The sequence below is a fragment of the Vigna umbellata genome, chromosome 1 (assembly GCF_029865625.1).
Source record: "Vigna umbellata cultivar VRB3 chromosome 1, Vumbellata_1.0, whole genome shotgun sequence".
NCBI classification, from domain to species: Eukaryota; Viridiplantae; Streptophyta; class Magnoliopsida; order Fabales; family Fabaceae; genus Vigna; species Vigna umbellata.
The window spans coordinates 99,003,328-99,017,813 of record NC_142165.1 but is presented as its reverse complement, the minus strand read 5'-3'; the positions used below and the strand labels follow the sequence as shown (position 1 = coordinate 99,017,813).

The 14,486-nt window shown below is 31.9% G+C and overlaps 2 protein-coding genes across 4 annotated transcripts; one reads left to right on the top strand and one right to left on the bottom strand.

Annotated features, from left to right (window-relative positions):
• The first annotated feature begins 5,007 nt into the window (after positions 1-5,007).
• Positions 5,008-12,121, top strand: LOC124847318 (respiratory burst oxidase homolog protein A-like). 2 transcript variants are annotated; one of them, XM_047324779.2, is made up of 14 exons: positions 5,031-6,048; positions 6,513-6,669; positions 6,758-6,806; positions 7,013-7,126; positions 7,220-7,648; positions 8,339-8,725; positions 9,439-9,534; positions 9,710-9,825; positions 10,193-10,295; positions 10,365-10,547; positions 10,674-10,805; positions 10,935-11,063; positions 11,421-11,499; positions 11,693-12,121. In XM_047324779.2, exons 1-14 carry the CDS (start codon positions 5,646-5,648, stop codon positions 11,800-11,802), a joined length of 2,487 nt encoding a protein of 828 aa, XP_047180735.1. In that variant the 5' UTR covers positions 5,031-5,645; the 3' UTR covers positions 11,803-12,121. The 2 variants fall into 2 exon arrangements, 1 of the variants encoding a protein (XP_047180735.1); XR_007029611.2 differs by lacking the exons at positions 11,421-11,499; positions 11,693-12,121 and having other exon boundaries at positions 5,008-6,048; positions 10,685-10,805.
• LOC124847319 (uncharacterized) lies at positions 12,076-13,467 on the bottom strand. Of its 2 annotated transcripts, none has more exons than XM_088105055.1 (2): positions 12,869-13,467; positions 12,076-12,599 (listed from the first exon to the last, which is right to left on the bottom strand). In XM_088105055.1, the coding sequence occupies exons 1-2, from the start codon at positions 13,333-13,335 to the stop codon at positions 12,443-12,445; spliced, it is 624 nt and encodes a 207-aa protein (XP_087961181.1). In that variant the 5' UTR covers positions 13,336-13,467; the 3' UTR covers positions 12,076-12,442. The 2 variants fall into 2 exon arrangements, with proteins under 2 accessions (XP_087961181.1, XP_047180736.2); XM_047324780.2 differs by having other exon boundaries at positions 12,076-12,616; positions 12,898-13,461.
• Between the last annotated feature and the right edge of the window lie 1,019 nt (positions 13,468-14,486).

Below are 14,486 nucleotides of genomic sequence, written 5' to 3'. Positions count from 1 at the left end.
ACTCCAAAATAAATTGTAAATCTTTACTAGTTTCTCTTACGATAATAACTTTTCTTGACACTAAGATTCACAATTCAAGAACAATATTGAAATTATAAGGTTGATCCTATGGTAAAAGTTGAAAGGGAGGATGAGAGATATTATGGGTTAAACTCTCACACTTGGGAGATATAAAATTGGTTTAAAGACTTTTGGAACGAGGGATAGAAGAGGTTGTGGGTTCAACTTTTAGTATAAACTAAACTAACATTTGCCAAAAAAAAAGACATTACTATTCACAATTAGAAACCTAAACGAGATACCAAACAAGACAAAAATTCAGTACGTGGTAAAATAAGTTGAAAGAATCACTTCTCTCAATTGTACTCATTAGAATTGATTACTAAAATAACATAAAACTAAAAGATAAAAGATTTTATAAAATATACATAACTTAATCTAATCGGTTTAAAATAATTATTTTAATTGACATGGATAAATATTTAGGACTTGTAATATTATTTATGTTTTTTTATCACACTATTTTATTTTCAATAAATTAAAGTTGAGTATTTATAAAAATTTTAATTTTGGATATATAAAATAAAAAACATGTATTATCATTTGTTATTTTATATAAATTTGTTTATTATATATGTAATAGTTTATAATCTATATAATGTATTATATATTTGATACACTCTTATTTGATGTTAATTACAGTATTATATATATATATATATATTGTAAAAAAAAACGAAAATTTTTGTAATAATGTTTCTCTTACTACTATATTTCATTGTGATTTAGTATTATAATTTTAAAACATTATTAAAAAAAAGGAAAAGATAAAATGAAAAACCTCTTTATACCTCATTATAGATTATAGATAATGATATATAGACATTGACAAATTATAATTGAAGATGTGTCATACACTCTTGACAAATAATTTTTGTACTATAAGAATTTGTTTGTTAGAATGACACATTATATTACTAGATAGTTGTGCACACAGAGAATTTGTTTGTTAGGATGACACATTATGTTATTTGGTGGATAGATATAGTTTGGAACAAAAGTCTATACCAATGATGATAAGCCTAGTGAATAATTTAATTTTTGTTAGAATATTATTTCTTGTGTGAACACGCATCAATAAACTAGTAATACGGACCAAGTAGCTATATAATAGAATTAATACAAACTATGGAGTTACAATTATTTACAACTTTCAAACGAAAAAAAACACAGACAAATAAAATCAACACGAACATAATCATCAAAACTTATATAAATACAACTAAAGCTCTAAAAACGGGTAACCTGGCCCAACCCGACCCGACTTACCACGGGTTGATAACTTAGTGAGTCAACCCAACCCGACTCATTTATTAGCGAGCAAAAAAAATTTGAACCCGACCCGATCTACCACGGGTTGGTGGGTTAAACGGAGTGGCTCATTGGCTCACTTAATTAACTTTTTTTTCACCCTCTTCTTCTGAGATTCTTATAACATGTCACTTTGATAGATTAAATTGAAATAGTAATAATTGGACCAATTGATATAAAAGAAAATGAAACAAAAGAAATATATTGTTATATATATTCTAAGCTATCAAGCATAAAATTTTGTCAATTTAGTTTAATGAGACATACACAACCGTTTGATCAAGAAACTACATATAACCGTTAACAAAAATATATAGCACAAGATAAAACTGTCATGCTTGTAGATAGGTCTAAAACCAAGATAAAACAAATGATATATTCCTGAATTATCCAATCTATAATATTATTCATTTATTAAATTGGAGTCCTGAATGGATAAATCCACAGTATTATGCTCTCTTAAAACATTTTCTTCTTCATCTTCATCTATAATATTATTCAATCTATAATCTTAGGATTTTATTTGCAGAGGAGAACTTTTGAAAAGATAGCAAAGTGAAAGGCTCTATTGCTAAGTAAAGATTGTGCGTTTTTGAATAATTAATTTAATTAATTTGATTTCAAATAAAAAAATAGAATTTGAATAATTAATTTAATTAATTTGATTTAATTAAAAAAAATAGGTGGGTTGGTGAGCCAACCCGACCATTCAACCTGTGTGAGCCCGGTCAAAATTAACTCGCATTAAAATTTTTGTATTTTTTTTCAACTCAACCCAACTTAAACTCGTGATGAGTCGAGTTGACTCACGGGTTTCAACCCATTTTGACGACACTAAATACAACGCATAAAAGTTTGAAAGATAACACATTAAATTAAAATATATTTTTATTATTCTTAATAGGGTTAAATATGTTTTTAGTCCCTAAACTATTGGCCGTTTCTGGTTTTCGTCCCTCTTCCAAAGTAAGGTACAATTTGGTCCTCATTCTTTAGAAAAACGTTCGTTTTAGTCCTCAAAATTTTGTTTTTAGTCCTCAAAACGTTCGTTTTTTCGACTAAAACGAACGTTTTTTAAAGATTGAGGACTAAATTGTACCTTACTTTGGAAGAGGGACGAAAACCAGAAACGGTCAATAGTTTAGGGACTAAAAACATATTTAACCCTTCTTAATATAAAACATTTCCTCCATTTTAAAATTACTGTTAATTTAAACTTCCATTTTATCTTCTAATCTCTAGGTGTTTTAGAGGAAATATTAAAGTCGATTTATTTTTTCAATAATATATTCTTACTTAATTATTATGCGTCTTGCATCACGTCTTCTTCACTTACATCATGCTTCTTTCTCTCAACTACCACTAATTAATTGCAATGAAGGTATTTTTAGTTCATATATATAATGATATTTACATTAACTAACTTATATACGTTAATCTTTAAAAGTTTAACTAAATGGAAAATTGTTAAAATTAGTTAAAGCAGTTTTTCTTTAAATACCAATATAACTTTTTCAAAATCATCCTCTTCTAAAATTGCTCACCTTAATTATATCTTTACAGTGTTCCATTAATTTCAATATACCTATACAATTCAATATTGATAAAAAAAATGGAATAATTTATTAAAAGTGGTTTAGAATTAAATTTTATGAATGTTCTGGTTCAAAGTCGATGTTATTTCGAAAATCCAAATGTTCAAACTTTTATATTACTTCCGTTTTTATAGCTAGGAGAGTTGCAGATTAAATAATTACTTCTATATATGTTCTACATAGCTTTTAGTATATAAAAATATATAAAATCTTAAAAAGATAATTTAAATTGTTTTTTTAAAGATTGTCTTATCCTAAAATTTTAAAATTATAATTTAAATTACCTTTCTTAATACCTGTCTTATTTTTTAAAATATTTTTAAAATTATTGGAGATTTTTTAAATTTATCTATTACTATTAATCAGTCTAAAATCTAAAATTCACTTTAAATCATGGTACGATAATACAACAAGACCTAAAAACATGTTCTTTAAATTAGGAAGCAGTCGACATTAATTTGTTTATTTGGTTTTACAGAAGTGATTTAACACATTAAAACTATTATTTAGACAACATCTTATTTCTTATTTTGTCTTTGTAAGCGAACTACTACTGGACTGGCGAAAATTATTTTTCAATGCTTTTAATGAAATATTTATGATTTTTTTTTACCGTGTCACGATTTCTAATGGAATTGTTTAATTTTTTATTTAGTATTTTTACTTTTATTTTGATTATATTTTAATCGTTTGGGTTGTGAAACCAAACGCACTTGTTTTATGAGTTAAGTTGTGAAGAATAGTGTAAGTTGGGTGTTTTAACCTAATCTGGTTGGCACCTTTTTTGTAATTTAGTGGATTAACACAATACTGTTATATTTCGTTTAATAAAGATTGTAAGAAGATATTCCAAAAGAAATTATAATTATTCTCATGCATGTGATGTATGCTGATATTGATCATTTAGGAATGGTGCACTGTGCTTCCTAACCTCTCGCATTTATGCCACTTTTTCAAAAGAAAATAGGTTTAGTTGTTTCATGATTCCAAATTGCACACAAACATATAGAAAGGATAACAAACTTTTTCTAATAACAACTTGTTAGGTCACTTTTACTGTATCCTCTTATCTTGAAAAAATATGCACAAATAAATGTATAAAAAGAATAACATAAATTCCTCAAACAGATAAAACTATATAAAAAAAACTTTACATTGAACATATTTTTTCTTAACATTTAATTTTTAATTTAGAGTCTACAAGTAAACATAATTCTTGACTTTTAAGTTTTAGTAAGACTTAAACTCAAATTTTAATTTAAGATTAAATATATTTTTGATTTTTAATTTTTTTTGAAAATCAAATTTTGTCAAATTTATTTGACATTTCAAATGTATTTCTAGGTTAATATTAGAGTAAAAATATGTCAAATGGTATAAATAACTCAAATATTATCATAAAATATATTCAAAATATCATAAATTTAACAAAATTTGATTAAAAGAACTAAATTCATATATTTTTAAAGTTTAAAGATTAAATTAGATAGTAAAAGATGAACTAATTCTAATTTTGATTAAAAATTAAGAAACAAAACATATTTAATTCTTTTAGATATGGAAGAATTTATTTTAGTAAAATTTTTTGAACTTATTATCTGTTATAAACAATAATCCAATCAAACCTAAATATCCAATTTTACGTTGTGCTAATATAATTTTATTGTTTTTAATTCATTGATATGTATTTTTTTTTTCTAAATAGTATATGTCACTATATCTTCAAGTATTTATACCTGAATTGTCATTGAGAGGGTTTTTTCATAAATTACAGAAGTAATTTGTAACTTCATATATATTTTGTAATAAAATTCAATCAATTGTATAGAAATAAGTAAATTCTGATTTGTTAAGAAGGCCTGGGTGGCTCTGTGGTAGCATGGGTGTAAATGAAAAGCACATCGAAAAAGAATAATAAAAAAAGTAGCAAAGACACGTCATCCCTTTCAAAATTAATGATTGTTGTATTATTTTCTATTGCTTGCTTACGTTGTAATACTCTGAGCTGTTATTGATGCACATATTAGCTAGAAACGAAACATGTTCTCTTTTTCCCTCCCATCTTCAACCAACACACAAACACATACACACACAAAGGCACCAATATCTCACACCCTTTCCATTGCGTGGATTTGTTTTCAATCTTCACCTGCTCTTACTTAATCTCCATTCTCTCCCAATCTGGCAATTTTCCAACAAAACCTCCATTTATTAACTTCGATTTCTGTAACGTAGTCCACACACTTCTACCAAACCATGCGCATGATCCCTTTATTCTTTTCAATAACTTGTCTTTTTTTTTCATTTCCCTCGTTCAACCACTCAATTCCAAAGAAAATTCCACACTCCCTCGTACATGAAAAGAGAGAGAGAGGGAAAAAAATCGCCGCTTTTCTTGTACATCTCTCTGTAAAACAACATAAACAAATCCATATACATTAGTTCTTGCTACCTGCTTCTAGCCCTTCCTTGGTCAAACTTTATGAATCTAATTACTATTCAATGCTCTTCAAGAAAACCACTCACCATCTTTCCCTGAAAGTTTTCTTCTTTTTTTTATTAATTCCACCATTGTGCATTACATACTCAATTCACATTTTCTTTACAATATGATGGAAACAAAACCTTCGCTTTCCATGACAAATTAATCAAAGCTTCAACTTTCTTCACAACCCATCAATGGATGGGTTTGTAAAGTCCAAAATTCCTCATGAAAGCTCCCTCATTTCTCTCTTCAAATCATCACCTTCTTCTTCTTCCTTATCTTCCTCCACCACCACCACCATCGCCACCGCCACCTCCTCTTCTTGGATCCAAGTCCTTCATTCCTTGTCCCCGGTTCCGACCGGGTCAAAGGTTCTGCATGAAGGTGATCCTAACAATACGACAAACTTGAGTTCAGAACAAACCCGTTCTTTGATAGTAGAAAATGAAGCAACTCAAGGAGTCGGATTCATCGATGGCTTTCTCGGTCAAAGTGGAATGGAGTGGAAGGATGTGGAGAAGCGGTTCGACCAAGTGGCCCGAACCGGAAGGAGCACGGAACCGGTTGTGAGATGGTCCGAATTTGGCTTCTGCATTGGTGAGAAAAGAAAACTTAAGTCAACAGTTCATGTAACAATATATCGCTTGGTTTCACGACCACTAATACAATAATTCACGATGCATTAATGCATTTGGACATTCATAAGTCCTTTTCGGTGTCTCTTCTGTTTATCATCTGGCACTGGCAATTAACACAAGAGAATCATAGGGAGCAAAGCAGTTAGCCACCTTAGCCATGTTCTTCGGATACGCTATAGTGCCGGAATATAAGACAACTTGTTTCGTTTTTATTATTGTTTTTCTTTCTACTTAATTTATTTCAATGATCAATGTTCAACACTTTATTTCTCTTTTTTTAAGTCTCCTTTAGCTTAATACCCTTTTTAGTAGTAATATAAAACCAGATGCCTTATCTATACCTACCGGTTTTTACTTAATGCTGATTTTATTCTTCCAATTATTGAGTTAATTTTCCACTTTCAATTATTTCTTACTTTATAGGGATGCAGTCATCACCAGAGTTTGCCAACGAATTACTCTGTGCACTGAGAGGCGGCGAGAATTGGAAATACAAAATCACCAAAGCTGATTTGTACAATCTTTGGTTTCGGATGAAGGATAATTCTTTTAACTCAAGAATCAGAATCTTCTTTGACATGTAATAATAATAAAAAGAAAAAACTTTGCTAAACTCTGTTATCCCAATTCTGAAATCAAGCATTAATTTTTCCTTGGCTTTAATTTAGGTGCAACAGAAACAAGGATGGAAGAATTACCGAGACAGATATAAAGCAGGTTATCATTTATTTAATGCCTTAATTCATAATTAACTGTACTAGGCGTGAGGCTGCTTAAATTTGCATGTGTTAATTGTCTTATTCTGCATGTTGGGTTGATTTTGGTCCGCTTACAAACTCTATGATGTGCTTCTATAATTATAATTTGCATATTTCGGTATATAAGTGTTTGATGTGAGTATGATTATTTTTGTTCTCATACAGACAATTTTATTAACTGCTTCTACAAATAAGCTATCCGTGACACATGATGAAGCAGAGAACTATGCTTCTCTGATCATGGAATCTCTCGACAAGAAAAACAAAGGCTACCTTGAGGTACCAATCAAGCCTCAACCCCCCACTACCATCTGATCTGACCCTATTCCATATTTTATTAATCTAAATACAAATACTCGTCATCATTTGTAGATATCCCAAATGGGGTCTCTATTCAAGGCAAGTCTGTCAAAGGCACACTCTCCAATGAAACAAGTATCAGCAACAACAGGCAGCACACAGAATGTTCATTCTAGCAGTGGTGACTTTTTTGAAGAGCAAGAACCAATGTCAAGGACAGAAGTGCTGTTCAGAACTTATTGGAGACGTGCTTGGGTTGTTCTACTTTGGTTCCTTGCATGTTTGGGGTTATTTGTGTGGAAATTTGTTCAGTATCGCCACAGATCAGGTTTTGAAGTCATGGGTTATTGCCTTCCCACGGCTAAAGGTGCAGCTGAGACCTTAAAACTCAACATGGCTCTTGTTCTTCTCCCTGTTTGTAGAAACACCATCACATGGCTCCGCAAGCACCGTCCCATAAACTCTGTCATTCCGTTTAACGACAACATCAACTTCCACAAGGTACACAGCTTCTCTAATTCCCCCCTCATTTCATGCAAATTGTTTATACTTCTTTAGGCTTAAGGTAATTCTAAAAATTATTCATATTAAACTCTGATTAATATCGATAAACAACATTGAATATTATATGAATAAGTAGATAAGCTGTCATATTCACCAAATGATTCGACAATATATGGTTGTTAATTAAATGCATGTATACGACCACCAACTCCTTCTGATTTTTGGTAAACAAATTTTAGATTGAAGCACTGGTAAACTGATAGGAAAATATATTATTGTTAGATGCATGTATATGACCACCGACTCCTTTGGATTTTTGGTAAAAAAAATTGTTTCAAGTATTGATTATCAGACCAAAAAGATGGATTTTTACGTTTTTGTATTTATCTAAAGTAAGGTCTTAAACAGTTGAACTTCACTAAAATATCAAAGATTGTTCCTATTCAATACTATTGTTTGATGGGCTATAGGATCATGTGTATTGAATTACCAGCAGATATTCAATCTTTTCATACTCGAGAATAATGTGAGGAAATGTGTATACAGAGACGGGACAATCTTTAATTATTGGTCGGACTGTTGAGATTGAATTCCTACCAAAGTTCTGAGAAATACAAGCAAAACCACCTTGTACCATTGACAATAACAATGATGTGAATAAGCAATGTCTTTGGGTTACGTGTGCAGGTCATTGCAGGAGGAATAGTGGTGGGAGTGATATTGCACGGAGGAACGCACCTTGCGTGTGATTTCCCAAGAATCAGCGAGTCAGACAGATCAATATTCCGGCAAACAATTGCCGCAGGATTTGGGTACCACCGACCAACGTACGCAGAAATTTTGGCCACGACGGAGGTGACAAGTGGAATAGCCATGGTGGTGTTAATGGGCGTTGCGTTTTCACTAGCCACAAAGTGGCCAAGGCGTCGCTCACCTGTGTTACCGGTGTCCCTCCGTCGTGTCACTGGCTACAACACCTTTTGGTATTCCCACCATTTGTTTGTCCTTGTCTACGCCCTCCTCATCATTCACTCCATGTTCCTGTTCCTGACCGACAAGTTGATGGAGAAAACGGTACCCTTTTTTCATGTCTTTTCCCCTCCTTATTCTACCTGTTACTGTTTACTTTCTCGTGATTCTAGCCTTGACTTTGGTGATTTACCTTTGTAACAGTCTTTCTCTGTGAAACTACAATATCTAGTTTTACATGATGAAGATGTTTTATAATCTAAAACCAGTACATGCAATGGTAAAAAAACAACATCATTCGAACTTGGTGTTTTATCGCATGTGTTTCTCTTTCTATTTTTTAACATAGATTACACGCATGTAACTCTTTTCTCTCTTGTTTCACCGGAACACACATATATATAAAAATGTGACATTGATAATGCGGCCAATGTGCATGTTGAATTATTAGCCCTTCTGAATTATTTAAAGTCCTCGCGACGACTAGTTTATATGCTAGTTGTTTTCCATTTTGATAAGACAGTAGCAAAAGTTGCTATAAAGCTCTTCAATTTATTAGCTCTTTCTATTTTCCAAAGTGCATTATTTTTGGAACAATTTTTATCGAAAAAAAGTATATAAAAACTTGACATTGAGAATGTGCTGTGTGAATTATAAGCTCTTCTGAATTATTTGAACTCCTGGTTACTAGTTTATTCGTAGTTGTACACATTGTGATTTAAGGATTGCTATAGTTCTTATAAAGCTGTATAATTTAAAAAATTACAGAACAAACTTTGGTAAAGAAATTCAATTTCCATCTATCTTTCCATGTGCAGACATGGATGTACATTGCTTTCCCAGTTTTATTGTACACTGGAGAGAGGATCTTCAGAGCCTTTAGATCTGGATCTTATGAAGTTGATATTTTGAAGGTATTTGATCAGCTTTTTCTATTTTCAACTAATTTTGTAAAATCTGTGGGCTTAAAGTTCTGTCAACAAATTTTATGACACAGCTGAAAATATGAAAACATTCAATTTCTTTTATTGTTTCTGTCACTGAAAATAATAATGTTATCCTTCTCTCTTTTTTTTTTTTTCCATGTAGGCTAGTCTCTATCCAGGGAAAGTTTTGTACCTCAAAATGCAAAAACCAGAAGGTTTCAAGTTCCACAGTGGCATGTATATATTCCTTCAGTGCCCTCAAATTTCGCCTTTTGAATGGTACTTTTATTTCCTTCAAGTGACCATTTCATTCAAGATGTTGTGCCATTTTTATTTAATACTAAGACTGTGTGAACAATTTTTTCCTTAAACACTTCTAAAAAAATTAAAAAAAAATAAAGAAACTTTTTTATAAGATAAAATTAACTTATAGGCTAGCTAATTTGTAGAAATTCTCTACTTAACCTTCTCTAAAGTTTTATTTTTAATTTATAATTTTTTTTAAAAAATTTGTCTAACCTAAAAGTGTTTACTGATAAATATGTTCAAACATATCCTATTTCAATGCATTCTTTCGGTTTTGTGATGTCAAGTAGGTCAATGAATATTGATGTTCTATTTGAGTTTCTTTTGTCTAAATTTTCAGGCATCCATTTTCCTTGACTTCAGGGCCACAAGATGATTACCTCAGTGTGCACATTAGAACACTCGGAGACTGGAGTTACCAAATATATGATCTATTCCAAGAGGTGAAGATAAAATTTTAAATTGTATGCTTCTTATATTCTTTGGACTCAAAATTGCTCCTTAATCTGCAGGCAGTGTTATCACGATCACAGGGATGTCCAAAACTGTACATAGATGGGCCTTATGGTTGTGCTGCTCAAGACCATGTAAAGTATGACATTCTGGTACTAATTGGTCTTGGAATAGGAGCCACACCTTTCATTAGCATCCTGAAAGATGTAGTTAAAGGTGTCCAGACAACAGAAATTGATCATGTAAGTTTTTTTATCTGTGTTTATTCATGTAAGCATTTTCTTACTGTGATGATAATCTCTTCACCAAAATTCAATTGCTCTGCTTCTGTTTCTTTGAACAAATGCACACTTGGGCATTTGAAATAGAGTGGTCTCAGAAATTGCAGCTTAACGAAGGGTCCATTAAAAGCATATCTTTATTGGGTCACTAGAGAGCCAAATTCTTTTGACTGGTTTAGAGATGTCATGAAGGAAATCTCAAATTCAAACAAAAAGCAGGTATGCCTAACTGCAATTTTGTTTTGGCCATGGCATTGACATTATGCTCACTGTAGAAACTATATCTTTGATGCAATTTAAGATCTTGGAGAATTTTCTTACCAATCTAGTTTTCTAATAACCTTGAAGTCCGTTGTGGAGATGCACAATTTCCTGACCAGTGTACATCCAGAAGGAGATATTCGTTCAGCTTTGCTAAGTGTCATTCAGGCCTTGCATCTTGCCAAGAATGGCACTGACATAGTTTCCAGGACTCCTGTAAGTGCACTTCTCCTTAGTTTTGACCAATATATGTAGCCAAACTTTGTAAATTACAAGCAAGCTTTAAACTTGCTGGAGTGGCTTTAAAATGAAAAACACTCAAGATACTTTAGGTTTGATGCCTTCTGATTGAAGCTAGAATATGTTACTGACTTTTCGCGTATGTTAAGTTTGGCATATGAAGACAACTTTATTCAATTTGTCATTTCAAACAATCTTGTTATTAACCCTCTAACTTAAAATCGTTTGGAAGAATCTTGACATCTACTACCAAAAACTGAATAATTTGTGTCACATTCAGGCATGTCTTGCTATTGCTTCACTAAAAAACCGTTTCTCGGTGAAATTTTTCAGATACACACACATTTTGCTCGACCAAATTGGTTCAACATATTTTCTAGATTGGCTCGCAAGCATGGAGGAGCTAAGATTGGTGAGAAAAATATCCCTCGTCAGAATTACTAATTTTCTTTTTCTGAAACTTCATACTTGGTGTACATTCCCAACTTTGGGTATAGTTTAATCATTGAAATGGAAATTTAATTTGGAGGGTAAAGTTTTACCCAACTCTGTTCCAAAGAGGTTAGATTATTTTCCAAACTAAGAATGCTGGTTTTCTTGCGCAGGTGTTTTCTACTGTGGCCCATCTAAATTAGCAAAAGAATTGACGAAGTTGTGCACCAAATTTTCCACCAAAACCACAACTAGATTTGTTTTCCACAAGGAAAATTATTAAACTTGTTTCTGAAGGAATGACACCTGTCCTACCAATGCCTTGACTAGGTAAGCAGGGTTACCCTCAGAATCTCGGGCAGGTTCCTTTAATTTTGCCAGAGAATCTGTAAATACATTTGCTGCTCTGGTGCCTTCTACATACCAACTTGAAGGAGTGGTTCAGCAATTGAAGAATGAAAGAAAATACCTTAGTCCTCATTCATCGTTGTAAGTTGAGTATCTATCCATTACATTTCGGTTTTTCCTATAGACCTCAAGTAGTAAACCATACGTATAGGAGAAGTATAAATGATGAATAAATTTTACAAAAAGTATTACAACCATAGTTTGTAATTATCCGGTCTTTACTTGTAACATTAATCTATATCCCTTTTTCATTACAATCTCTCATATTTGTAAGCAGCAAACTTTTACCCAGAGCTAAAGTGACGAGTAACTAGTAATCATACAACCAACCATCAAACAAACTATTTCTCAACAAACTAGAACTTGTACATATTCTCTTGATTCATCTCTCATTAGGATGAGAACAAAGAGATCAAATCGACAAAAAACGACATCTTTTGTTTTTCTTCTGTTATACCTATTTCTTACTATGTTATTTTTGCTGTAATTCAATTGCTCCTCCAACCGTGACATAATTATTTATGGGGCGCTTTAAATCTTGTACACCACTTTACCATCAGTTCTTCAACACTAGCATCCATGCGGGTACCAACACCACCCCACACAAGCATGTGTCCAACATCTCCAATGGAGGACCCCGTTACCTCGTACACTGCTTTAAAACCAAGTCTACTGTAGAATCGAACCAACTGTGAAAACAGCATCAAATTCAACCCCCCCAGTCCATAACCATACATATCGAAATAAAGCCTATGTTATACAATAAAGGAAGAGAAAAAAGCCTACGAATCGATAATGTAAAGATTTCTTACAGCGATATTTAAAATAAATTTAGTGACTTTATATTAAAAAAAGTTAAAATCATACCAATTGAATAATAAGAGTGTAAAAGAAGTAGAAAATATCATTAAACTGGTAAATAAATGCGTAAAAGGCTTGACCTTTTGGATAAGGTTGGTGAGAAGAGAACCTTGGAATGGTAAAGATCGGAGTCATTGATGGCCAATAGCTGCGCTGTTTTGCAGCCAGAATCATAACCGTGTCGAATTGCAACGGCTCCAATGAACAGGCCAAGGCCAAAGATTGATTTCTCCATGCCCAGTGTTTCTCTCCGTAGTTTAATCGAGTCCAAGTGAAGGATTTTGCCATCTACCCAGAATCTTACGAACCCCTCGGCCCTTCCGAGCTCTGCGTCGGTTACCAAGCTCCGTGCTGTGATTCTGAAAAAGGGTCCCAGAGTTTTGAGGTGAAGGTCGAGTTTCTGCGCTCGCGACGCTTCTAGAATTTGGGACATGGTTGGCAGAGGTGCTTCGCCGGTAGCATTTGCGGTGGCGCGTGGGAACTTGGATTTTGGAAGGGAATTGAAGTTGAAGAGGGGAAATGCGTTGTGGCATAAATTCATGGTCATGTAAGCACTGAAGCCAATTCTGCTCCAACTTTCGCCAAATCCTACACTTCTTATTCACAAAATTCGGTAAAACCGTTTAAGAGCGTGGATGGAAATTTAGATTTTTTGTATTATTCTTCTACCGAGTATTCAGAATACAGTGATAAATATTGATTTTAATGTTTTAAAATATATTATATTTTTAGTATGACAACATTAGTGTATTTTGAAGACCTAGTACAGAGACAATATAAAAACTTAGTAGCAAATCTGAACTCTACCATTCTCATTCTCAGAGTGATGTATTATATTTATGTTAACACTTCAATAATATTGAACAATATATATAATTATTAGGTACCACTTGAGTGTTAATCTATCACTCCATTGATGTGAATACAAAAACACCACATTCTAGTTTCCAATAAGTAAATATGCCCAAAATCAATGCATGTACTATTTCTAAACTATCCCATAACATTAATTACACTCACAATAATTGATATATTATCTGTAAAACTCTATCACAAAATTACCATTATCTAACAATTATATATTATAATTAAATATTAAGTGACATACTTTAAAAACATAGTAATTCAATGTTTCATCCATTTCCTACAACTATATTATAAAGTTTTGCACTACTATCATTGAAAATAAAAATTCTCCTTGATCAAACCAACCAGTAGAAAACAATATTAAACTAATTGTATGGATTTGAAATCTTACACTGATTTAATGAGTTTATCGTGATCAATTATTTATGAAAAATGATATAAAAACAAATAATTTGACAACTTGAACTTCTAAAAAAATGTAAAAAACAAAAAGAACAATTTAGAATGTAAATAATAAAATATAATAGAATACTAGGTATGGATGACTGTATTAATCCTTAGAATGATTTTTGGTGTTCTCACACACTTGTGTATCTAAATTAGATAGAATTTCTTATATTCACTGAAACTTGTTTTCTTTTGTTGTAAATTTGTGTGATTTTTCTCATTTAATGATTAATAATGACGAGGATGTACCTAATTAAACTATAGATGATTGATGTGCTTCCTCAAAAAGTTGCAAAACAAAAGATCTTTTGGTATATAATGTGAAGATTAGAGAAACTTGAATTGGTTGGATGCAACTAAAACTTTGATTATTTGAAAGTTGTT

Coding starts and splice junctions, on each gene's coding strand:
- LOC124847318 (XM_047324779.2), top strand. CDS start 5,646: ATGGATGGGTTTGTAAAGTCCAAAATTCCTCATGAAAGCTCCCTCATT. Junction 9,535..9,709: donor ATGAAGTTGATATTTTGAAG/GTATTTGATCAG, acceptor TTTTCCATGTAG/GCTAGTCTCTATCCAGGGAA. Junction 11,064..11,420: donor ACATAGTTTCCAGGACTCCT/GTAAGTGCACTT, acceptor GAAATTTTTCAG/ATACACACACATTTTGCTCG.
- LOC124847319 (XM_088105055.1), bottom strand. CDS start 13,335: ATGACCATGAATTTATGCCACAACGCATTTCCCCTCTTCAACTTCAAT. Junction 12,600..12,868: donor TCACCAACCTTATCCAAAAG/GTCAAGCCTTTT, acceptor TCGATTCTACAG/TAGACTTGGTTTTAAAGCAG.